Raw genomic sequence first — 24,457 nt, forward strand, 5'->3', positions numbered from 1 at the left:
TGAGGTGGTCATTTGGTTACAGTATAGTGCTTCAAATAGTTTTGCATTTGAGATAACCAAGAGACAGTGAAGTACCAAGAGGAATCTAGTTTTACGGTTATATGTAATTGCCAAGCCTGGGTATACTAATCATTAGAAAAGAGAGAGAAATAGCCATTTTTGCAACAAATAATCTAATACTTTACTTAATAGAAACTTGTTACAAATAGACATATCTCAACTATGCTAGGTTGACAAGTATAACATAAAATGTCTTCTTCAGGGAATTTGAGTCTCTGAGTCCCCTGAGGAAGCAATTGAGCAGCAGTCAGGAAGTCCAAACTTCATTTTTTTCAAAAGCATTTGTGAAGGCTTTTTATCATCCTACATTCTTCTGAATGTATTGAAAGTCTGGTTTCTCACTGTTCACTGTAATTCCACCCACCTGTAGCTATGCAGTGGCTGGCTTATAGCGGGAAGCATAGCAAGGCATGTAGGCATCTGATTCAATCAAAAATACCTAATACTGGAGGCTATAGCCCCATGAGGGGGTTTGAACTCTTCTCCAATCGGAATTGTAGGATAAAAGAGTTTTTTTTATATAGGGGAGGGTTGTTTTAGTTTCTTTTTCGCATAAAGAATATGAATCAGGAATTAATGAACATCTCACTGTTAAAAGTCAAATGCTAGACAAAACTTTTTATTTACATTGTTTTTGATAGTCTGCCCGAGGTTTTAATCCTAATGATAATAATTCATAAATCATAATGATTTTTATTGCTGACTGGACAGAAAATGATGCACACATGCATAAAGAAGCAATACATTTTGTTGACTGTGAACTCATCATGCAGCACCACATGTTTTTTAAGTGCATAAAAGGGTGTGTAAAAATCTATGTTTTGCTTTTGGAAGACTTTTTTTTCTTTTTGATGATAGCTCTCACAATGAGTGTTGTGTTACAGGCCAAATAATTCTTTGAGATATTTTTGTTACAATTAGGTTGGTCAACACTTAATTTACAACAAATATATTGCATTCCTTTTGTATTAATGTGTATTTTTTTAACTTCATAGGGCCCCCCTGGTCCTCCTGGGCTACCTGGACCACCTGGGAAAAGAGGTCCCCGGGTAAGTACATGCAGTACACAGATCATATTACATCCTACAGTAAAAAAGCTGTTCTGTATTTACATGTACTGAAAAGAGAGCAGATGGATGATTGCTTCTTCACTGTCCAATCATAAGCCAGGGATCAGGAGGTGACTAGACCATGTTACATCCTCTAGGCAAAATCCTCTTTACTAGTGTCTGTGCCTGCAAGTAAAGACACTGATTCCTCCATAGAAGTCTATGAGGAATCACAATTTAGTGTAAAGACAATCTTACCTATAGTAGGTTACATTGGGGAAGAGGTTTTATAAATTATTTCAGGGGGTGGGGTAAGGGTAACTCTACCTACAAAGTTTTACCTTGCACACAAAATCCTTTAATACCCCACTTTTTGAATCTCTCCTGAGCTCACAGAAACTACAACCACCGGTGCCTTATGACAAGGAAGTAGTAATGCAGATCATTGGGTTAACTCAAAGTTTTACACAATGCTTTTGAACCGCCAAGAGTGTAGCAACATTGTAAGCCTCAGCTAATATAATTGTCAGCTTGCCAAGCACCCAAATATTAATGAACCATTGCATTAACAATGGTACTGTCAATGGTAAGTTGACAATTATTCATGACAACTTCTGAGGTATAGTAAAAGAATCAAGGTTTTATTCACGCGTGGGAAACTCACAACAGACAAGGCAATAGAGGTTGGGACTGTCCCTTCCTCTTGTCTAAAGGAGTTTCTGAAAACTTTAGCCAAAGAGTCTATTTTTTATTTGTCAGTTCCTTGCGTCACCGGTCATCCAATTCTGGGCTGGTCTTTTCTTTAGTTTGCCTGAAGACAACAAGTTATTGTTTTACTTGTTTTGCTGCTGTTGCATATTTTGTTCTCATTACTTTTCTTGGGGGGGGTTACGGTTTCCATGGCCCCCTTATCTGCTGGTTCCACTTGCACAGCTTCTATGGTCTCCTTATCAGCTGGTTTCACTTGACCAGGTGCAAGGCCAAGAGGCCTCTGGAAACAGAAAGTAAAGAACACAAATAGCTGAGTTTGAAACAGCATAATATAGTTTGAGTTAATTCTCACTTTACCTAAGGCTAGTATATATTCTATATACATTCACATTTCCCTCCTGTTCAGGATTAATCAAACCATATGACCTTTTAGAAACTTTATCATAGGTTATCATTAACGGGAAACTTTTTATTAGTACTTAAGACTTTCTATGTTATTAATCTCTGGGTCAGTCTCAACCAATTCGTACATTGTATCTCTAGCTACCGTGTTAACCATCCTGGAAATTAATCCCTTCATCACTGGTACCAGACAGCAAGCTAGACAGAGTAATGTGGTAATACATAGCACAACGGCTGTCAGGGTGGTTTTAACTGCCTACCCCCATCCACCGAACCAGGAATTCCACCAATCGGTCATCCAGTTGTTTATTCCTGCATTGGCTGCCAACTCCTCGGAAAGCAACGTAAGACTGTTCAAAGCCTCAGTCACCGTTCCATCAGGCGCTGTGTTATTAGGAATAAAGGGACAACAACTTTCACCAAACATTTTACAAACTCCACCTCGCTCGGCCAGTAACATATCTAGTGCCATTCGGTTCTGCGACGACATCAGGGATGTTGTGTCTAGTTGCTCGGCAGGCCCTTTGATTGCATCCCGAGTCTGGTTGACAAAGGGCTGCTGATTATAGTATATATAATTCATTCAATCAACATTCTTATTTATAGAAACCCAGTAAAAAATGGACTCAAAGCCTGCAGCTATTCGATTTCTGGCCTTATTTTTATCGGGAACTCCTCTTGGAACCCCTATAGCATCTATATACGTTGGATTATTGTTTGCCGAGAGGCTCCTTTTTGCCTTATGGTGTTTGGCAAAAGTCCAGTATCCTCTACCAGGACCTGGCATGACCAGGAATGGTTGTACCAGGGTAATCAGGGTGCATGTACCTCCCCAGTTTGCTGGTAGGATTGTCCTAAATGTCTGGTCCCCACACAACCACAATATCTGCTAATGAATTTCTGTGGTTTTTAAATTGCTGTGTGGTCCATGTGCAGTTGCTGCAAACTGGCTCTGCTGTGGTGCAGTACTTAAACTCTTTTCCTTTTTTCTCAGTGTTATTATAACAAGTATAATTGCCCCTATATTCCAGCCTGCTGCTTCCCAACATGCACAATTATTCCCATAATAACTGTCTGTTACACAGACATAGATGTGACTGACTGCATATGGGGCATTTCTATTATTGCATCTCCAAGGAATGGGCCTACCTCCCTTCTGTCCGCAATTGACTATTTTACAGAAATCTAAAGTATAAGTAACTGGTGTAAGATTCTGTGCTTGGACTGCCCCCACAGTTATCCACTAAGACAGGCCTATTAGAGAACCTATTCCCCACATGCAGATTACCATTCTGCCCAATAAAATTTTGAAATAGCCTGGATCCAAGGGTGTACCCATATCTAAATAACCTCCCTTTTATTTACTAGATCACCTGATGGTTCTCCGTGTTACTTTCACTGCACTGGAGTGGACAGTGGTGCTCCCCTTCGATCGAGAAATCGTTCTTCTAGGCGGCACTTCTGCTGTCATTCACATCACCATCAGATGATCCCTGAGTCCTTATTGCTTTGTTACAATGGGTCAGGTGGATCCAGGCAGATCGGCCCTCTACCTTGGTACCTTTCCCAGGATTGTATTTGGCGCAAATCATGCATGTAGCACAAAAATTTTTTTAGGAATGAATAGATACCTGGTGCATAAAATACTCCTGTTATCTTTTGTACCATCCCTCCTGTTGACACATAGGTCTTCCCATGTGTCACTATAGCTGCTAACCTATACAAATTTTCTTTTGATAATACCAGCTTGCCACCCAGTACCCAAATCATACTGTCATCCTGTAAGGCTCCTGATTTTGCCCAGGCTCTTACAACTAAGAGTTCATGTTCAGTCTCTGTCCAGTATTGGCTTTCGAAAAGAAGGTCTGGACCCTCCTGTCTGCGGTAATATACTGTCATATGAGGGTCGGTCGTTCCTTCCCCAGGTTCTGGGGGATTATTCAACCACCCCCTTATCCAATCACTTCCATCTAGGTTTGGAAATATTCCATACCAATATTTATTCTTGTCTTGAGAACCAAATGGAGTGGTCTATGGACTTCTACTGACCCATTTCCAGGAACCAAAGTCAATTCCAGATCTCCAATTAAGTCTCGGCCACATAGATTTACAGGGCAGGAATCTGAAATGATAAATCCTGCCTTGGTCTTTTTTTCAGTCTGGGGGTTAGTTACCATTAGTGGCTTACACAGGGGTTCTGTTGTCATGTCACCCCCTGCTATTCGGACTATGACTGTCATTTGTCTTGTCCATGATGGGGCTTCCTGTTTTGTTATTACTGATCTACAGGCCCCAGTGTCACACAAAAATGTCACTAATTTCCCTTCCACATATAAGGTTATCTTTGGTTTGTATTGGTCAGCAAAATTCAGGTCAACAATTTACTTGTCCCCTGTAAATTCCTCCCGTTCTGAGCCTAGTCATGCCATTTCCTGATCTGTGTTTTTCTCATACAATCACTTGCTAAATATCCCTTCTTTCCACATTTATAACATTCTCACCTTTTACATTTTCCCTCATAATCCTTGATGAGGCGACGTGGTTTCCATCGCTCCCCCTTTTGTGCATCATACATACAGTCTTCATCCTCACTTTCTATCACATACCCATCTACTTGCTGGACCTTCTGATGTGGTTTTTGTTTTGTACACAAATACGGTTCTGCATGTCTGGCATGTTCAATTAGATTTGTCAATCTACAGGTTCTATGATTTATCATGTGCTTAGTGATAAATTTACTAATTTGGGGTAAGAATCCCTTGATAAACGCATTTTTTAGCTGTTGCTCGTACGGGGAAACAACTAAGATGGCAACCCCAGCACCGAGGTCAGATCAGAGGCTTCAGGATGAAGAGTCTGGGACACAAGCTGACAGCCCAGACTCACCCCTCCCTCCCTCTCTAGCATCTCTGTGTCTGACAGCCCAGGTTTCACTTTTTTACTGCAGAGAAACAAATCCTTCCCAGTGATCTGCAACTCTCCTAAAGTTTCTGCCAAGTAAGGAGGATTTTGAGTCTTTAGTCACACGCTAGAAAAATTTTCTTAGGGAAAAAACAGAATCCCTTCAGCATCAGATCACTGCAGTGGATACAAGGGTGACGGCCCTAGGATCAACTATATTGCATACAGATTCAAGAATTACAGCCTTGGAGCATTCACAAGTACAGATACATTCCTTTCTATCATCATTAGCATTTAGAATAGATGACCAAGAGAATAGAGGGAGACAGAATATTATACGGCTAAAAAGCATACCAAAAGCTACTCTCCACATACTCAGGCAACATAATCCTTACATTGATCTGGTGTCAGATATCCATCAAATTTATAATTAATTCTTTACATGTCTCTATATTTAAGATTTCTTTTATCCTTACTTAACATTATTATTTCATCATCAGTCATTTTGTCTTTTACCTTTAAACAACAAACACCCATCTTCAGTTTTCTTATCTTTTGACTATACTTATCTTTTGACTATACTATTCTATAGTCAAAAGTCCTGTTTCTTTTAAGTGTAACAATTCCTCAAAAAACACTTCACTATAGTCAAAAGTCCTGTTTCTTTTAAGTGTAACAATTCCTCAAAAAACACTTCCCTATAGTCAAAAGTCCTGTTTCTTTTAAGTGTAACAATTCCTCAAAAAACACTTCCTTGGGTAATAATTCTTACTGTACACAACTACTGTCCCCAGTTCTTGAATTAATACCAACTGATATGGTTGTTGCGACACGTTCAAAGAGCAACTTTTCTAATTATATTTCATGAGGGCCCCACAGAATATTCCGATTCAATACCGGGTGGTATATGAATCTTACTGACAAGGTCACTGTGCTCATCTTTCCTCACCAGAACGCTGATGAGAGACTTGCCTAAACGTGACACAGACTTTGAGCCGTTATAAGTCTGTACAGTTGGAATATCTGCACCTGATACAACCTTCTCCACAATATAGCAATATATCAATCTAGCAATAAAAATGTCAAACAATTTGCAGTAGAAAATGTCAAACAATTGGCAGTGGAAAAATATCAAACAATTAGCAGTATTTGGGAATTTAAAAACTTTCTTACCCTACAAAAACCAGGACACTTTTGACGTCAGGAGGAGTCGTGTCGTGGAAACTGTCAATCTTGAATCGTCACAAGAGGGGTCCGCTCATCTAGCCCTTTGTTTAAAGGAGTTTTCTCATCCCAAGGGTCTTTGTTGAAACCGGTGTGATTTGGTTCCTTTGTAGACGAGCGTTCCTCTGGACGACTCTTGATTGAAGTTTCCGGCTCGAAGGACCAAAAATTGTCAATGGTAAGTTGACAATTATTCACGACAACTTCTGAGGTATAGTAAAAGAATCAAGGTTTTTTTCACGCGTGGGAAACTCACAACAGACAAGGCAATAGAGGTTGGGACTGTCCCTTCCTCTTGTCTAAAGGAGTCTCTGAAAACTTTAGCCAAAGAGTCTATTTTTTACTCGTCAGTTCCTTGCGTCACCGGTCATCCAATTCCGGGCTGGTCTGTTCTTTAGTTTGCCTGAAGACCACAAGTTATTGTTTTACTTGTTTTGCTGCTGTTGCATATTTTGTTCTCATTACTTTTCTTGGGGGGGTTACGGTTTCCATGGTCCCCTTATCTGCTGGTTCCACTTGCACAGCTTCTATGGTCTCCTTATCAGCTGGTTTCACTTGACCAGGTGCAAGACCAAGATGCCTCCGGGAACAGAAAGTAAAGAACACAAATAGCTGAGTTTGAAACAGCATAATATGGTTTGAGTTAATTCTCACTTTACCTAAGGCTAGTATATATTCTATATACATTCACAGTACCATGCAGCAGTTCACATAATAGAATAGAAAAATTGAGAAGTTGCCCAAATGAACCACATTGCTGTTTTTATTCTTTCTTCAGTATAACATGATAAATTGTGAAAATCTGTTAAGTTGCTGTTGGCACTTTATCAGTCAAAATATCAGTATAAATAATCAGTATCAGTATAAATAGGTTACTATGAATCAATACTGAATTGTATCCAGAGGGAGGTATTAGGCCAGGGATGTACAATCTTGTTAGGTTCAGTTTTTTCACTCACACAACCTCCCTTGAATAAGAGCGACCTGTGTGTCGCATTGTAAGTGAAATTACAATAAAACTACAATAAATGGCAAATATTTCACACATTTGTTCAGGATTCCTGAAGCTTGTAACTTTGGATTATGTCAGCGGTGGCTTGCACCTCTTGCAATTCTGGGTCAATCACAAATTCTGAGTTTAGACTTGATCTGTACTGACAGTTTCGGAGCCTAGAAGGGGTAGAGGTTTGGCTGTGTTTTTTTTTAGTAAACATCTAATGTTTATTTCCCCCAATTTTTCAGCAGATATCCTGGAAAGGGGAAACAAGTATCAAACTTTAAAGGGACTTTGCCTAGCAGTGGTAAAGTTTATAGCTGGGAAGATATAGTTCTTACAGACACACAAACAGTAAAGCATATTTATTGTAGTAGTAAGTGTACTAGAGGTCCAGGCAGATACAAACACAATTTAATGCAATTTTGTTATGCTTTAAAATAATTTCATGAAGTTGTACAAATAGGATGGTGCTGTCTTTATATGATACTTTTTTTCATGACAGCGCCCACTTGGGGGAGGGTTGGGCAATACTAGGAGCCAGTCAGGTTCAGAGAGCAGAGTGATGACTTTTCAGTGCAATGCTACTCCTTTGTTGTCCAGTCACCCATCCAAAGGAGGGGGAGTGGCATGGCTGTATTCATGGAGGACACATTCTGTAATTTTATCCCCCCAGACCCTCTTTTGTTCCCCTTAAATACAGAAGGATAGCCCATTACACCATTGGTGCTTACTAACCATTTCCAATGATAAAGGGCCACATTCTTTACATCTTATTTGGAAAAAAGCTGATCAGATGCCTCTACATTTAGACATGAGACATGAAAAAGAGGAACAATATTTTATTGAAGCAGCTGGACACTACATTTTCACTAACCTAGATCTAACCTAGATTTCTTCCCCTTAACCCAAATGTTTACATACTGTACCTCTTCTGGATAATGGCAGTTTTATTTTGTTCCAATTTCTTTTGACCCTCCAATGGGCTGTACTACAATTCTAGAGTAATTGGTGGTAACACCCCTTTCAAGTCTTTGGGGAGTTAAAAGAATCAAAAAAGGTATCTGCAAACATTCATTATTCACTTCCTGATCAGCCATATTGACTATTTTAAAGCAATTTCATGCTAGCTAGCTATTATTGCTTGTGGTGTTTTTTCCCAGTACTATATGTATTTAGACCAATCACGTATATATCCCAAATGCCAAAATAGGATCCTCATGGCTCTATGTCACATACACATGTGGAAAAAATCAAATATTATGACGTGTGTTGAATCATTCCTCAGCTTGTCATTTCAAACCGCTCTGACAAGGAAATAAAACATATATAATTTTTTTTTTAATGTCAGCCACTAGTTTATTTTTGTCATTGCTCTCACACACAGAATGGCACCCACCTATTCCAATTGGTGTTACAATAAAGTGGGGCAAAACAAGTAACTCCAGGTGTCAGGTTTAGGAGATTAGCCTATTTGAATATTAGCAGCCACCTCTGCCTCTCAACTGGAAACAAATGGATTTTATGCAGAGATCTGTCAGTTGAAAATGCCAGTTCCTGCTTAGATTGGAGTTTAAAAAAAGACTTCAAACAATGAAAAATTAAAAAATTCATTACTTACGTAGAAAGGCAAAAACATGATGTAAGTGTGTCCATTACAAATGTCCCAAAAGCAAGGGGGAAAAAAATGAGGGGAAAAGACCAAAGAAGAGACAAAATAATTTGTAAAGATAGCTGGGAATTAGAAGGCAAATAAAAGCCAAGATAAATGCAAATAAAGTGTAATTGGCTAAAATTGTACAATGATAAAATTGTACCTCCTGGTAACCCCCTGCACAAGGTAAACTCACCCATCAATAATCCCCTTAAGCCTCCCAGTGGCAGGCATGGATCCCTGGTAAGCAATATTGTTGGAGCTTACCTATGTGGATGAGGTGATTGTATTGGGATTGACGATTGGGCACTCATGCCCAAGCATTATCACATTGTCCCCCATATATAGAACCCATTCTTTATGAATGCAATGATGCAAAAGCTTTAATGTAGCAGTAAACAGCAGGGTAGTGGAGATGGGTTAAGACTTGCTATTTCCACCTACCTGATACAACTTTTTAAATATAACCATGTACAGGTAAATCAAAGCTGGATCTTAGCTAGTATTGTGACAATTGTTATTATTTTTTTTTACAAATTGCCGTTATGATGGCCTGGGAGTAAATGAGGGTTACTAACTAAGATCCAGTTTTGATTTACCTTTATTTACATGATTATATTTGTATGTAACTACCTCAATCTCCTAGGTTTACAGAAACATAGTATGGAATTATAACAGAAAATATCTTACAGTTAGAGTATCCTAAACCTAAAAAAAGGACTGACTCAGCCCACCAGTCTTTCCCTCAAATGAATGTATTACCTTTGACTGACCCTTAAGTTTAACCACAGAGGCAATAAACACTAGGATTCACTGATCATTGTCAGTAAACTGAGGATTTAATAACCTATAATAACAAGCTGGACATAGAAATCTGTTAGATATAAAGTTGCACCAAATATATACAGAAGAATTATGATTAAAAACATATGGCACCTAGCAAGACATCTAAAGTGTAGTTTTCATTTTTGACTAGCTCAATGGAGGACCAGTTGCTGAACATGGTAATTAATTCAGGAATGTTCCCTGCATACTCTGATTCACATGGTAAAAAATTTGTATGCTGTGTTCAGCACTCTATTTACTTTTGGTAAATCACGTGTGCCTTTGCAGAAAGATTTTTTCAGTCCTGAGATTCCTCAGTAATCCTTTAAGTTTCTAGTTTATCTGTCCAGCTACAATAGTCACACACAACTTCATAGAAGAGGACATGTTTGTGCAGGCTATCGGATCCATATTCTTCCCAGGGCAATCAACTTACACTGTGACTTTTGTGACTAGTGGGATTTAAAGTTATTTCATGTAAAAAAAAAAGTTTCACGATTCACAATATTTATTTATTATTTTTAGGGTCCACCTGGCCCCCATGGAAATCCTGGCCCACCTGGATATTCTGGACCAAAGGTTAGTAGAACACATCTCACATGACACCTCATATTCCACAACATACAGTGAGCCTAAAACTTTTTACATGTTTTTGCCCAGGCTTTAAAAAAGACAATTTAAAATTGAAGCTGCAAGTCAGAGAATTTGAGTAGCTTTAATTTTTCTAAATTGCCTGACACCAAGTTTAAAGGGGTGTTCACATAGAATTTATGATTCAGACACTCACATCACTTCACATCTGTACACTGAGTGCACCTTGTATTTTAAAGGTTATCATTGGTTATGATTATTATTGTTCATGGTTTATACATAAAAAAGATAAGCGTAAGCAGCTGCATAAGCTTTAAAATGAACCTGTTGCATTCCTCCTCCATAAGCAAGGCACATGTTTTTGGGCTGCACACCCTGCCAGGAGTGCTTAATCAGTTAAAGTTTTTCCAAAAATATTTAATAATTGGAATAAAATAATTTTAGGTAATTTTATAGAATAGTCCAAGTACTGTCACTACAATCTTGATTGGACAGATTTGGTCTGCCTCTACAGTGAATATGAAGGAATGTGCTTAGTGGCCTTTGGTAGTAGGATGCAAGTAATAAGCCTTGTGTAATCTCTGAGCAGAGCCATTTTGATCTTCCATAGGGCTTCCTCTCTGTAATCCCCTAAAAGGGGATTATAAGCAGTTATGTATGGAGCAAAATCAGTTGGTTGTAGGCAAAAGACAGGTTCTCTTTAGGGGCCTATGGTTAAACTTGATCACCAGTCTGAGATGATTCTGAGATAATTCAGAATTCTTTTATAGAAGGAATTTGGACCTCCTTCTGACCTGCATTTGACCCTCTTCAAGTGCATTTTGTACTCCTATAGACCTATTTGAGAAAAGGTCAAGGTGGACCCAGCTTCAGTAGTATTTTTTGTGTTAGTTGTTTTATACTGTTTCTACACAACATTGCATTTTAGGAAGGCGCTCATCTTGACTTGTAAAGTTACTGGTATATAGAAGTTGTCACATGACAAGAAGATGTCATGTACTTCATCACAAACTCCATTAGGGCTGAGATGAAACTGGCCCTGATTTCTTTAAAGAGGTTTAGCAGAAAAGTTATTTAACTTTTAGTTAGCATCTCTGAGATCTTTTTGGTTTAAAACAGCCTTTTACTCTCAACGCACAAAAATGAGGAAGCAAAGTAGTGTACAGAATGGATATTTATTCTGTATGCCTTGACTTTTTTTTTGTGATGGAAAACATTGCATAAGGCCTGCTGATTCTGAGATTTTCTCCCCACATCATATAATATGTGGTATAAAACTCTGTAAACAAACAAAAAAAAAAAAAGCCAGTATACCCAGTTGTCTGTCTGTTTCTGCATTAACTCCTTTTTTTTACTTCTAACATATATATGCATATACCAATACCAGTGTGAAATAAAAATGCAAGTAGATATGTGAATTTATCTTATCACAACCACTTCAGTAACAAAACTCACGCACACAAACACACAAACAGCTTGTCGAATTGTGAAAAGCGGTGTAGGTTAACGGCAGCAGGATATGAGTTTCGGAAATGCTGGGCAAGTTCCAGACAGTAATACTGTGTTATCTGCAAGTGGCACCAAGTTACCAAGGCAAGCTTGGCAGACTCCTCTGACATTTATTCACAAATACTGCACAGATACAGTGTAGAATCATCTTTCTGCCTCCTGCCACTTGCACACATTCAATAAAAGCTAATTAACAAGCCACTGCAGCATTTATGGGAAGCAGGATAGATTATGAGTCTGTACCTGCTGTGAGAGAAGCTTCTGAGTTTACAGAAGATTTGATTATTATCTGGATGAGTTGCAGACTTCACAGCCTGCTGTGTTAGGACTACAAGAGAAATTAGCAGATTAATCCCTAATACTGCAATATAAATAGAAAGTTTTGTCATCATTGGCAATATCGTTTTCCTCCACAAATATGTCACAGACCTACAGGAGTGCAGTCACAGACCTACAGGAGGGTGTCAAAATACACAAAACAAATAATTTATCTTAAACATAGAGTTTTTTTAAAAAAATTACCAGGATTATCTGTGAGTTGAAACATTTTGGCCCTTATAGTGGAGTCTGTGGTCATTAAGAATAAAAACTTTAAATTGTGTTTTCCCCTGTCTGTGAAGGTTTTATCGTCTTATGACAAAAGTTTTGCTGCAATAAATAATTTTGCATTCCAAATCCACATAGTATATTTAGTTGATTAAGTAACTAGATTTAACTGGGATTTAGGACCTTGAACTTGAATACATACATATTCACTTCTTCTGTTAAATCCCTACAAATGCTTTTCTGAAAATAGTTGCCTCTGAGGGTCACATGATTGGTCAAGTAAAGTACAACTGTATGCCAAATAAATACAGCATTTGTGTACAAATATATGTCAATAAAGCTTGTTATATTATTTTGGAGAAGCATCAACCTGGGGTATTTTAAAATATTAAAAACTTTCTTTATCCCTTGGACCACCTTTTAAATTAAGAAATTAAAAAGTACAGCTAGGGCTGACATCGGGAGCTTTTGCAATGCTGGAACTTTTAAACATGGTGGAGGGGGCCCAGGAAGTTTCCCTAGTATGGGACCCAGAATTTTTTGATAGCTGCCTGAGTATATATAGCACAACTACTAGACAAAGCCATCCAACAAATTCAATGATGTGATAGGACATTAGTCAGAGGTGCAATCAAGAGGTTAATGGTAACCCTGGAGGAACTTAAATTACTTCAGGGAGCAGTGACTGTCATTTAGATAACTTTGCCCTATATTGTCCAAAAGGCTGGACTTTATGATAAAGTGTGTAGAAAAAAAGTCAGATTCAGAAAAAAATCTGTATGGTACGCATGGGGAAAGTGGAGGAAGGTTCTCTATTAACAAGAGATTACATTCAATTCTTAGCTTTGGCACAAATTGCTATTTGTGGGAGAAATTCATTATTGCTCATTACCATAACAAAAATGTTTTTCATTGGCAGAGATTAAAAAAAATGTTTAGAATGGAGGTTAAGATAACCGATTTTTTATATGGAGCCCCTCTATTGGAAAAAATTAGTATTCAAAGAAAAAGGCGATCTTGGCATGTAGAGCTGCAATTGAACAGTCCGATGTGTATATACCTCCTGCATTAAGATTTACAGAATGTAACCTTAAAGCTATTTACGGAGAGCCTGAATGTCCTTTATATATACACACACGTATATGTAAATTTCACTAATGCCTCAAAATGTTAACTAAGTTTTAATATGGAAACAAACATAAACTTAAAATTGTAATTTTATTAAGTTTTATTCACATGTCATTAAGTAAGCAGTATGATGATCATGGATAGGTCACAACCTTGGAAATTTCTTATCAATAAAATGTTGCTTATCATATGTAAACTTATACACCAATGGGCTATAAACATGTTGATTTCTGCTATGTATACATTTTGGAAGTATTATATTCCACTCTGCTGCTTTAGGAAACAGACCAATTTAAGTGTACATCCTCTATGAAGAGATTTCCATGACAATATAGCATTAGTCCTGTGTATTTTTTGTAGATACTATTAATGTATGTAAACACAAAAGCTTTTTATAAGAAAAACCTTAGATTTGTTTCCAAAAGTAGAGGTGAGGATACGTTTTGCAATGGGGACACCTTTTCTAGTGACAGTTGTATAAGATGGGAAGACCTGATTTTTGCGAGATATCCTTTCACTTCCTGTTGCTCTGGGCCTGGAACAGAGTAAAGATCCCTCCAATAGCACAGTTGGAAAAATATCACTTGACCAGGTCACTTTACCCTTCTTCTACTCTAAGAAAAAAAGTTTTTGGTAAAGTGCTGATTTGCGTGATCTGTTTTCTCACCTTGGGATGGCCAGACTTCTGGCATTTTAAATTGTTTAGCAATGGCAGCCTCTATATTTTCTGAGCACAGGTTTCTTTAAAGGACCAGCTTTGACAGGACCAATTCTTCTAAAAGCTTTTTTTAAAAAGTGTCCAAATAACTTTACAATGTAAAAATTTAAATTCATGAATTGCTAAAAAATATGTTAGTCTGCTTGTCATGCCTTTTCAGTCTTTAGGGTAAAATACTATTACATTTGTCAATGTGTACTGGGACATTTTGCCCCCAATAGATAGTTTAGCTTGTCCTTCTGGACTAGTGGTTTTTCACTGCATTTGTAAATTTTAAAGAACTGAGTCCCCCCAAGAGGGAGGATCTCTTATTTCATCTTTTATTTTTTCAGGGTCAAAAAGGTGATCCAGGCATCTCTCCAGGAAAAGCTCTAAATGGATTAAAGGTAACTTCATCAGCCTGAAAAACTCCTGCCACATTTTTACAAAAAGAATTGTAACAATATTACTATTTCAAGCATTAATATGGAATACTAGAAATTATCTCCATTTGAGATTTTTTTTTATTCTCCATGATCACCTTAAATAATTATTTTAACCTTTGAAACTGTTGTATTGTGTATATGCTATTTTCCTACATATCTTTAGTTGTAGATCAGTTAAGCTACGTACACACGTCAGATTTTTATCGCCCGATAATCGGCATCGGCCAATTATCGGGCGAAAATCTGCCGTGTGTACAGTCGGTGTCGTCCATCGTCCGGACGACCGACCTGCCGGATCCACGGACGATGGACGACAGCCGATCCTAATGAAAGGGAAGGGGAGAGCGCGCAGCAGGGTGCCGCTCCGTCGCTCTCCCCCTCCCCTCTCCATAGAGCATGAACGGTGCTGTATGTACAGCACCGTTCATGCATCGTGCACTCCCTTGTCGTTGGAAAGGATCGTGAAAGATCCTTTCCAACGACAAAAATTGGAAGTGTGTACGCAGCTTTAGTCTTCTGACACCTACCCTGTGACGTCTTGCCAGCCTTGGCTTCTTTGCAGTGCTGGATTGTTCTTTTTTTATTAGCTGAATTCATCGTTTGACTGGTTGGAAATAAGTAGATCACATAAGGTATATGTAAGTAACAATGAACTGTGTTCCTGCCAATTACTTCCTGGAGGACACATGAAGCCAGCATGGACCAGGCATCTGATGTTGGAATAATGTATCCCACTAAATGCCTGGGTTTCATGGCTTTAATTAGGAGCAGTTTAATTATAAATGTGTCTGTATTTTGATAACTTTTTTGGCCAAGAATGTACTCATTGTTCTTTCTACTCTAGGGAGACCCTGGTTTGGCTGGTCTAACAGGTCGCCCTGGGCCTCTTGGTCGAAAGGTAAGTTGTTTGCTCATATTGCAAATTGAGATATCAAGATAGCAAAGGTGAGGTTACAGAATCGAAATGAGTAAAGAGAGGCAGAAGGGTGGCTGTGTTCATATTTTTCACCATTGAACAGTGGGTGGTGATGGAAGGGTTCTGTATGTTTAAATATCGAGTATGGCATATTAGGCATATTGGGAAGATTCTCTTATCTCTATTTGATAATTAGTTGGTTAGAATTTTCTGGCATGTCAGAAAACTTGTAGGTAGAGTAAGCCTATATGGCAGAACTGTCCCAAAGATTGCTTTAATTAAAGACAAACACCGGGGACATACTATTATTTATCTTTATTTGTTTACATTTATAATTTTTTAACAATATTTATAAAGACCTGTGGTCTAGTTACACATGACTTTTATAGGAGAAAGAAGAGTAATGATTTTATCAGTGTGCTGCTTCTCTGTCATTGTTCACTTAAAGGTTAGAAGCAGACTGGTGACAATGTTGAATTGTTTACCTAAAAAAGAGCTCACCAATCTGACTTTTCTGTCTGAAAGTGATGTCTAAATTGCAAGACTCGATGAGCCCAATGTCAAATATTTTAACAGGTAAAACAGCTAAAATATTTGAATTCTGTATGTAGCTGTATGTCTGGAGTTCAGCATTAAAGAGGAACTAAACGCAAAATCCCCCATAACACAAAAAATGCACTTACCTTCAATCCCGCAGAGCAGTCTGATCCATCAGGAGGTCTCTTCCATCTGGTCCCGCATCGCCCCCGCATCCGTATTCAGGCCGGTGCTCCGGGCGCCGCCATCCTCACCTCTTCTTCCGGGTTTTTATTCCTTTGTCACCCAACCCAGGAGCGAGATTGGGTGATGTAGCGTGGAATGAAAACTTGCCGATCTCGCACTGCGCATGCGTGAGATCGGCAAAGTTTTCTCTTCTCACGAAAAGGCTCCTTCTGCACATGCTTGAGATGCTCAGGCATGCGCAGAAGGAGCACCTAAGACCTTTCTGGGATGCGTGACGTAGGTATCCTGGGAGGCTATACGCTCCTATTCATTCTCAATCGCCTAGGCAATCAAGAATTAGGGGGCAGTGCTGCACCTTTTTTTTTTTTTTTTTAAAAACAACATAATTTTTACTTTACATTTAAAGGTTGTCTACCCTTTTATATAAAGTGAAAATTCTGAGTTTAGGTACGCTTTAAGCCTTTTTGGCTTAAATAATATGTTTGCAAACAGTGGTTCCATTTAAAAAAAAAATCTTTTAAAAGTTGTAAACTATTCCCAAAAACAAGCCCAATCTTGCTTCCTTAAGGATCATAGGAAAGGATTAAAAAAACACATTTTGCTGTTTCTGCCATTAGGTAAGTATGTCAGCAGATCTCAGCATTCATTAGAGGGCAGCAAGTTCCTTTTCTGGATTCACCTGAGCACCTTGATTACTAGGATGCTCTGATAACCAAACAGTATTCAGCTGCTGTGCCATCCCTTGTACTTCACTTCTGGGTCATCATTGCAATTACTGGTGCAACCAATGGTAAGTGGTGAGTAAGGACAGGTCATAAATGATATTCACTTAATCTTTAGGATGGGTTATCCTAATTTCTTACTCATTTGTACTCTGGTCTCTCATTCCAGCCAAAAATAATCAATGTATGTTAATGGTTGGCATAACACATCTTCTGGAGACAGTGGAAATCTCTATTTAAGACAGCTGTCATACCCAACTATCTGATCATTGAATAATGCTGAATCTGGGGAATTCAAATCCATGGAGAGGTTCCTTAAATAAAGGAGACTATTTTTGGAATAGAATAACAGAATAATCTAATTGGCACGCTGTTCTGTTTTATTATTTTTAATGTAGTAGAATATTTCTTTCTTTCATGGACCTTTAACAAAGTTCATGAAATACATTTTTCTAGCTTATTTAAAATGACATGATATGAATGAATGGATGATAAGCAAACTTGTCTTTACAATTCATACCTCACATCACAAACCTGGTCCATTATTTGCTTTTACCCTTTGACTAAGTAAGAAAGAATAAGAAGCACTGTTGACTTCTTCACTTTGTTGTCCTTTCCTGCAAGCGCGTTCATTGTTAATACTGATGACACCTTGGAAAATAATAGTGACTTGCTCAGGCTGCTCTTCTTTCCTTTTCCTGCCCAAATTCTGCTTTGCAAGGATTACATAAGGCAAGTATTTGCTACTCAGGTTACTCAGGTGTAAGTTCTGTGTAAAATAGATTTCATAATGAGTTATTTAAAGGATTAAATTGTATCTTTTTTATCTGGAGTTCTCACATTCCTATTTCCTTGGTTAAAAGACCTGCTTTTTACACTACTTCTATAATTTCACAATATTTTTAAATATGCTGGTCTATGCCATTAAATTATCAATTTGTATATATAGATTTACAACTCCCATTAGTCTCTGGAACACTTAGTAAAACCAACAAAAATTTCACCATGTTAAATGTTATACTTGATTATAGTTTATATGGATATTATTTTAAAAAATTCATCCTGACTTTATTGCCTATTAATGCAATATTCCACTTTTTTAAGGGACAAAAGGGTTATCCTGGACCCCAAGGTCATCCTGGTGAACCGGTAAGAAAATTTGCCTGAGGAGGATGAATAAACCTACTACGCAAATAAAGTTTATTAGTAGTTGATTTTTGCAAATATTTCTCAGATTTTGCAGTATTTGAGGTTATTCTATACATATTGATCTAACAAATTATCAACTGTAAAATGTAAATGTGATGCCTAGTCTGTCCTTTTTTTCCCCTCTTCTGCTTTCTATTTTGTCCTACTCTGCCTGACCTGTGCCCTAAACTTTCTTATCCAGTCCTAATCTCTCAGAATTTTACCTTTACTCTCTTTCTTCTTTTAATGTTTTCTCTCCTTCTTCACACTGCCTTTTCCCACCTCTTTCTCTCAATCTTGCTTTCTTTATCTTCCTTTTATCCACTCCATATATCTCCCTTTACCCTTGATTTTCCCTCTTTCTCTCTACTTTACCTCCCTTTCTCTCCATTCTATTCCCTGTTCTGATGTCTATTTGTCTTTCTTCCTTTATCTCACTTTGGCTTTTTTGGCTTTCTCTCTATCCCTCTCGCTCATTATTAGAACGGCTTCTTCATTTCAAGAAGTCTTTCTGGCATGTCTCTGGAGTCCTCTGAAAATGAGAGCCATAAATACTTTCACATTTATACAAAATAAATGTGTGTTTTAACATGACGTTAGTGGAAATCACCAGCTACCAATTTTTGTGCCTAATTTGCATATTAACCCTATGCATTCCTACCAAACATTGACAGGATTAATGTTCACACTATAACCTTCTTGTTCCTCAACCTTCCACCCCCCTTCCTGAATGTTTGGATAAGATGGTCTGCACAGGGATAGAAATGAATAGTAAGGTTGTTTCAAGAGGGACCATTGACTCTTGAAAGTGTTTTGGCAGAGAGTGCCTGCTTCAAACCAATCCATGTGTTACAGATAAAGACTTTGCTGACACCTTAAAGGAACTCAGATACAGATCTTGTTATGGGCTGTCTTGACTAGTATTATTTGAAATTGATTGCTACCTGTAGCTTAGGGGCACTGCAAGCAACTGTAATGGTATAATGTGGGCCTTTTTTTTTTTTTTTGCAGGGAGAGCATGGACCGAATGGGAGCCCAGGGGCCAAAGGTTATCCTGGCAGGCAGGTGCAGTAAATCTTACCATGCCGCGGTGCAGGTTATACCTTTTCACAGGAGATTTTGGGACAAGACAACACATTGCACACCTGAGAGGGTTCTTTAGGCATTTTTGCAATACTGTTTATTACAAATGAAAAGCATTTTATTATAAAAAAAAAACAGCTGGGTAATGTAATGAATCGGTGCAGTATTGAAGATTTTATTTCCCGGAATGAATGGCTTTAAAAAGCACATATTACCCAGGGGTTTCTGTAAATTATTTAAATGGCCATTAACCCTAAAACAAAAATCATACATAAGAGCTTCTTAAAACATTCACAAAAATGTATGTAAAGTACATAAATTAGATATTTGTGTATCTGGTCTAACAAAAAAGCTTTTAGTGTTTTTGTTAATGTTGTCTTTTCTTGAAATGTATACTTTTAGTCATGTTTATTAAGCTGGAAGATCTGCCAATATGTCAATTATCCAATTGTCTGAATATCTAGCCAAATCGATTCAATGACTTTGCCTGCCCTGTGTGATTAAATGGGATTTTTAAAGCATTTTTAAAGCAATTCAAGAAAGCTCATTCACACAATCCAAAACTTTCTGGAAGCACACTCATTGGCTCAGCTCCATACATACACCTCTCATTTACCAATGGGTAGGATTCCCAGTAGGTTACTATATTGATTGTGTGGTTCATATCAACTCCTTTCAAGATTGCTTTGCTTAAGTCACATTTTTTAGCTCAAAATCTCCTATTTCTTATAACAACTGTGTTGGGTCTCTTTAGATTACCTTGGCTAAAAAATCTGGTACATAAAGATCCAGGACAACAGTCAGTTGATAATGGCATCACTAAATCATTATCTTATTCCTTCCTTCAATTGTCTTGTCTGCAAAAGCTGTGATGGATTGTGGAAGAGAAGCACCAGCTTGCCTAAAATGTCCTGAGCCCATTTGCCTTAAGTTCTTCTCTGTTGGACACTTTGGAAGTTAAAGACATTAAAATTAAGAAGTGTCTTAAAACTAAACTCCAAACCAGATAAAAGAAACACCACCTAATGCAGCTAAATAATAATTTAAAAATGATACCATTAATTAAACAAAATTCTTAAATTTAAATTTGGTAATTGTAGTTGTCTGAATGTTATGGTAGCAGGCTTCTGCCATTTCGAGGAGCACACGCACTTAAAGCCAAACTAAAGCCAAATCAGTACTGACAATGCCATTCTGATAGGAGGGGAAAGTGACCTCATCAATGTTTTTCTGCACATTTATTGGCCCGCCAGCAAGCAAGAAGTTTCTGAGAGAGTGAGAGTGACTAGAAAAGATTAAGCTCCTAAAGGCCCCATTTTATCTAAAATGCCCACTGTTCATTGCTAATTGAGTTATGAATGAGATTGCAGTGTAATTGTTAATTGTCCTGATTTTATACCCCATTGGAATTCTCAGATAATATTTTTTCTGCATAGCTACTGCAATGCTAACCGCTTTCAACCACCTTTCAAACACAAAATCAGACCCATGCAACTCCCATTCAGCAAATATAGTTCTTTCATCACTTGTGGTAATTTCAACCAAGTAGTTGACATTACTGAAAATGACTAGTTCTGTATGCCTTGCTTTAGGTGTCTTAGCAGTATATTTAAAGTGTTTGGAGCTCTATATTCCTGTTGGAAGAAGGCTGTTTACTCTACTACTAAATTATATTTCACTTTACAAAATATGCTGAGCAGATGGACTATTTGTTTGCACCATACTGAGGGGAGCATGTCTGTTTCTTGTTCATTTCATTGTATTCCCTGCTACTACAGACAAACTAATGCCAACTGATTGGCTAATTGTTAGTTCAAGCTATGTAACTGAACAAACCTGCTTCCATTTACACTGTGTGTTTTCCAGAACCTCATATGTTAGACCTAGCATGGCTGAATGCAAACTAAAGAATTTAATTTTTCATTGAGGACATACGCATACCAGCTTTCTATTCTAGATGTCTGCAGATAGGGTATTTTAGTACAGAATGCTGCTAAAATCTTGGGCACCAGTTGCCCTTGTCTAACAGTATGATGAGAAATACTATTTTTTTTTTTATCATTCTCCTTTTTTATGTCTGTCAGTTTGAGGTTTGCATTTAGTTGGTGATATAGGGAAGCGTTTGCATCTAGGTATTGATTTCTACTAAGGTTCCCTTCTAATTTTGAATCTAAAAGTACGATCCAGAGTGCTTTTTTATCCCAGCATCAATCCTCCCCTAAAACATCAACCTCACTACACATAGGAACATTAGGGGTAGGTTGCTTCCTATAGCATGGTTTGAAAGGGGGTTGCCGACTTACCACAAAACAAAAACAAAAAAGGGTTATATCGGCTTTAAACATAGAACTTTCTAGGTTGGAGAGGGTCTACCACATTTGGTGGAGGAATTTTACTCTAAAATACATGTCACATCAGGAAGTGAAAGGATATCACCAAGTAAATGTAAATATTATGTTGTCTCCAGAACAGGTGTCCTCATTGGCTGATTGACCCCTTTAACCCTTCCCATATACAGTGACAGCTGTATAAATTAGATTTGCCCTCACTTTGTGCATTGTGTCCCAAATAGGACACAAAAACCTACTAGGAAGAAGAGGATCAATTTCCACAAACATAAAAAAAGTCTCTACTTTTTAAAAAAGGTTCTACTTTAATGGTTTATTGGGTTTTCTGATGCTGTTATAGCTCTAGTGTTTTCATTATACTAAAGTTTCCCTAAATCTTCAGCTTCACTTCAAAAGTGATGTCTCTAGCATGTAGCAAATAATTTCGAATTATTAGTCTGAATTTTAGTCTAAAGAACAGCATATTTCCTATGTCTGTTGTAAAAAATGTATTATTGTCATTCAATATATTTTCTGACCATTATTTCTGTCTATGTGACAGCTCTGAATATGTATCCTGTTTCTTATCTGTCTTGTCTCCAGGGATTACCGGGACCAGTAGGAGCTCCAGGACCAAAGGGAAGCCGGGTTAGTGTTATCCTCTAATTCACAGCCTCGTGCTTGAAAATTTCCACTGAAGCATTTTGAGATACCCATTGGACCGTTTAGTACACCATATGTCTCTATCACATTAGGAGTACCTAGATTTAAATGTGTTTGAAGTTTCTTATTTTGTGGAAAGAATTTGAACTTGTTTAAACTGTATTTCTAGTTCATAAGGGTGCTGTCTTAATTTACAGATTCTCTGTTCAGCGTGTTTCATACTTTATCAAAACAGAAAAGCAGAGCATCTAACAGGAAATGATATTGTGGCCCAGATTGTGGTTTTGGGTCTTGACCTACAAAGCAGATAATCGTAGCCCTGCTTGTAGGACGAATTAGAGCAAAGCAAGAGTTATTCTAGCAGTGGCTTTGTCATTGCTGTTTTTGATTTATGACATAAAAAAATGCCTGACAAAATTAAGTATTAAAAAGCTGGGTGATAAGGGGATCAGAAAACCAGACCGTATTGATTGACCTATTGTAGAAAAACCTTAGCCACATGACCTGTGCAATTACATTTGACATTTATCCAGATATATACTGTTCATTGGAATGAGGCTAAATATTATTATTACACATAGTTACACATATTACATGGTATTTAAATAGCTCCAACATATTACGTAGCGCTGTACAAAGGCCATTGTCTTGTCACTAGCTGCCAGTCCTATGTCTTTAATAAAGTCCAAGGTCAAATTTGGGGGGAAGCCATTTACCCTAACTGCATGTATTTTGGAATATTGGAGTACTCAAGGGAAACCCATGCAAACAAGAGGAGAACTCCATGCAGATAGTAACCTGGCCCAGATTCAAACCTGCGGGCCTAGTGCTGAAAAGGCCCCAGTGCTAACCACTGAGCCACGATTCTAGATAGATAGCATTTCTAAAACTTTCCTGTTGTGGATTCTTTACAAGGTTTTCTTTTTAAAGCCATGTAAGCTGGGGACTTGCTTGCAGCCCTAATTTGAGTTGCAAGAACCATGGTAAAAAAAATAGACTGGGATGTATATTTTTAGTACATACAGAGCCCAAAGCAGTGAAAATAGTGCAGGTGAAACTGCCGCAGTTTTTTTTTTAAAGGAAGCCAGACTAGTCAGTCTTAAATGATCATAACATTAGGACTTTTGGGGACTTCTCAGATCTTTATTTAACTTCAGAATTTGTAATAAAAGAAGAAATTGACATTTAGGTAAACTGAGGCAGTTATAGGTGGTTTGACATTTTTGTATTGGCACAGCTGTGTTTGGTTGGCTTTTATTTGCTACATTGACCACATTTTGATTGCAGGCTTTTTGGTCAGTGCTTGTGAAAATACCAGCACTCCATATGTTGCTTGGACCATTCTGGTAAATTAAAGAATGCTTGAACCGGTTTCTGGTTCATCTGGCTTACTGAATATACAAGGGGGAGCTCTGCCCCCTGGCTTTGCCCCCTTCCAGATGAAATAGAAAAATGAGTGTGGAGGCATATGACAGCCTAATATCTTTTATAACTGTGCAAATATCAGGTCTTTGCGATTCTTAAAACTGTTTTTTTTTTAAGTGAGAAGCTATGATGGCAGAGGCACAAGCAAGTTTCACGTCGTTGGAGTTACGGTCCGTCATGAAGTTTTTGTTTCTCCAGGGAAATTCAGCAAAGGACATTCAAAACTGAGATGTCACAAACACTGGGGGAGAGTTATCCTTCCTACAGCACTGTCAAAACCTGGATATCTCATTTGAAGACTTAGCATTTCACTGTTGAAGATGAGCCCTGCAGTGGGCGCCCCCCAACCTCAACTGACCTGGCAACCTGCAATGTTGTCCATGAGCTGAATATTGACATCTCACGGGAGTGTGTTGAGTTTGTTATCACCACTAAACTAGACATGCGCAAGCTTTCAGAGAAGTGGGTGCCGAAATGTTTGAACAGTGATCAGAAGAAAGTACGAGTTGAAGCATCCAAAGCCGTTTTGGCCAATTTTTAAGCTGCACAGAACTTTGTGGCTAGGTTAGTGACTGAGGATGAAACCTGGCCCCACATCTATGTAATCTATGCTGAAACCAAGTTACAATCAAAGGAATGACGCCACAGCGGGTCCCCTTGTCCGAAGTTCCAA

The 24,457-nt window shown here is 38.0% G+C and overlaps 1 protein-coding gene and 1 long non-coding RNA gene across 3 annotated transcripts in view; one reads left to right on the forward strand and one right to left on the reverse strand.

Annotated features, from left to right (window-relative positions):
* The window catches only part of LOC140343731 (uncharacterized), a 554,400-nt gene that overhangs the window by 230,374 nt on the left and 299,569 nt on the right, over window positions 1-24,457 (reverse strand). The window lies entirely within an intron of this gene.
* COL27A1 (collagen type XXVII alpha 1 chain) overlaps window positions 1-24,457 on the forward strand; it is a 273,626-nt gene that overhangs the window by 43,949 nt on the left and 205,220 nt on the right. For both annotated transcript variants that reach the window (XM_072430586.1, XM_072430585.1), the window contains exons 4-10: window positions 1,056-1,109; window positions 10,346-10,399; window positions 14,645-14,698; window positions 15,582-15,635; window positions 18,203-18,247; window positions 19,298-19,351; window positions 22,300-22,344. In XM_072430586.1, coding sequence (XP_072286687.1) covers window positions 1,056-1,109; window positions 10,346-10,399; window positions 14,645-14,698; window positions 15,582-15,635; window positions 18,203-18,247; window positions 19,298-19,351; window positions 22,300-22,344 — 360 coding nt within the window. The remainder of the gene's footprint in view (window positions 1-1,055; window positions 1,110-10,345; window positions 10,400-14,644; window positions 14,699-15,581; window positions 15,636-18,202; window positions 18,248-19,297; window positions 19,352-22,299; window positions 22,345-24,457) is intronic.

The sequence above is a fragment of the Pyxicephalus adspersus genome, chromosome Z, assembly GCF_032062135.1.
Source record: "Pyxicephalus adspersus chromosome Z, UCB_Pads_2.0, whole genome shotgun sequence".
NCBI classification, from domain to species: Eukaryota; Metazoa; Chordata; class Amphibia; order Anura; family Pyxicephalidae; genus Pyxicephalus; species Pyxicephalus adspersus.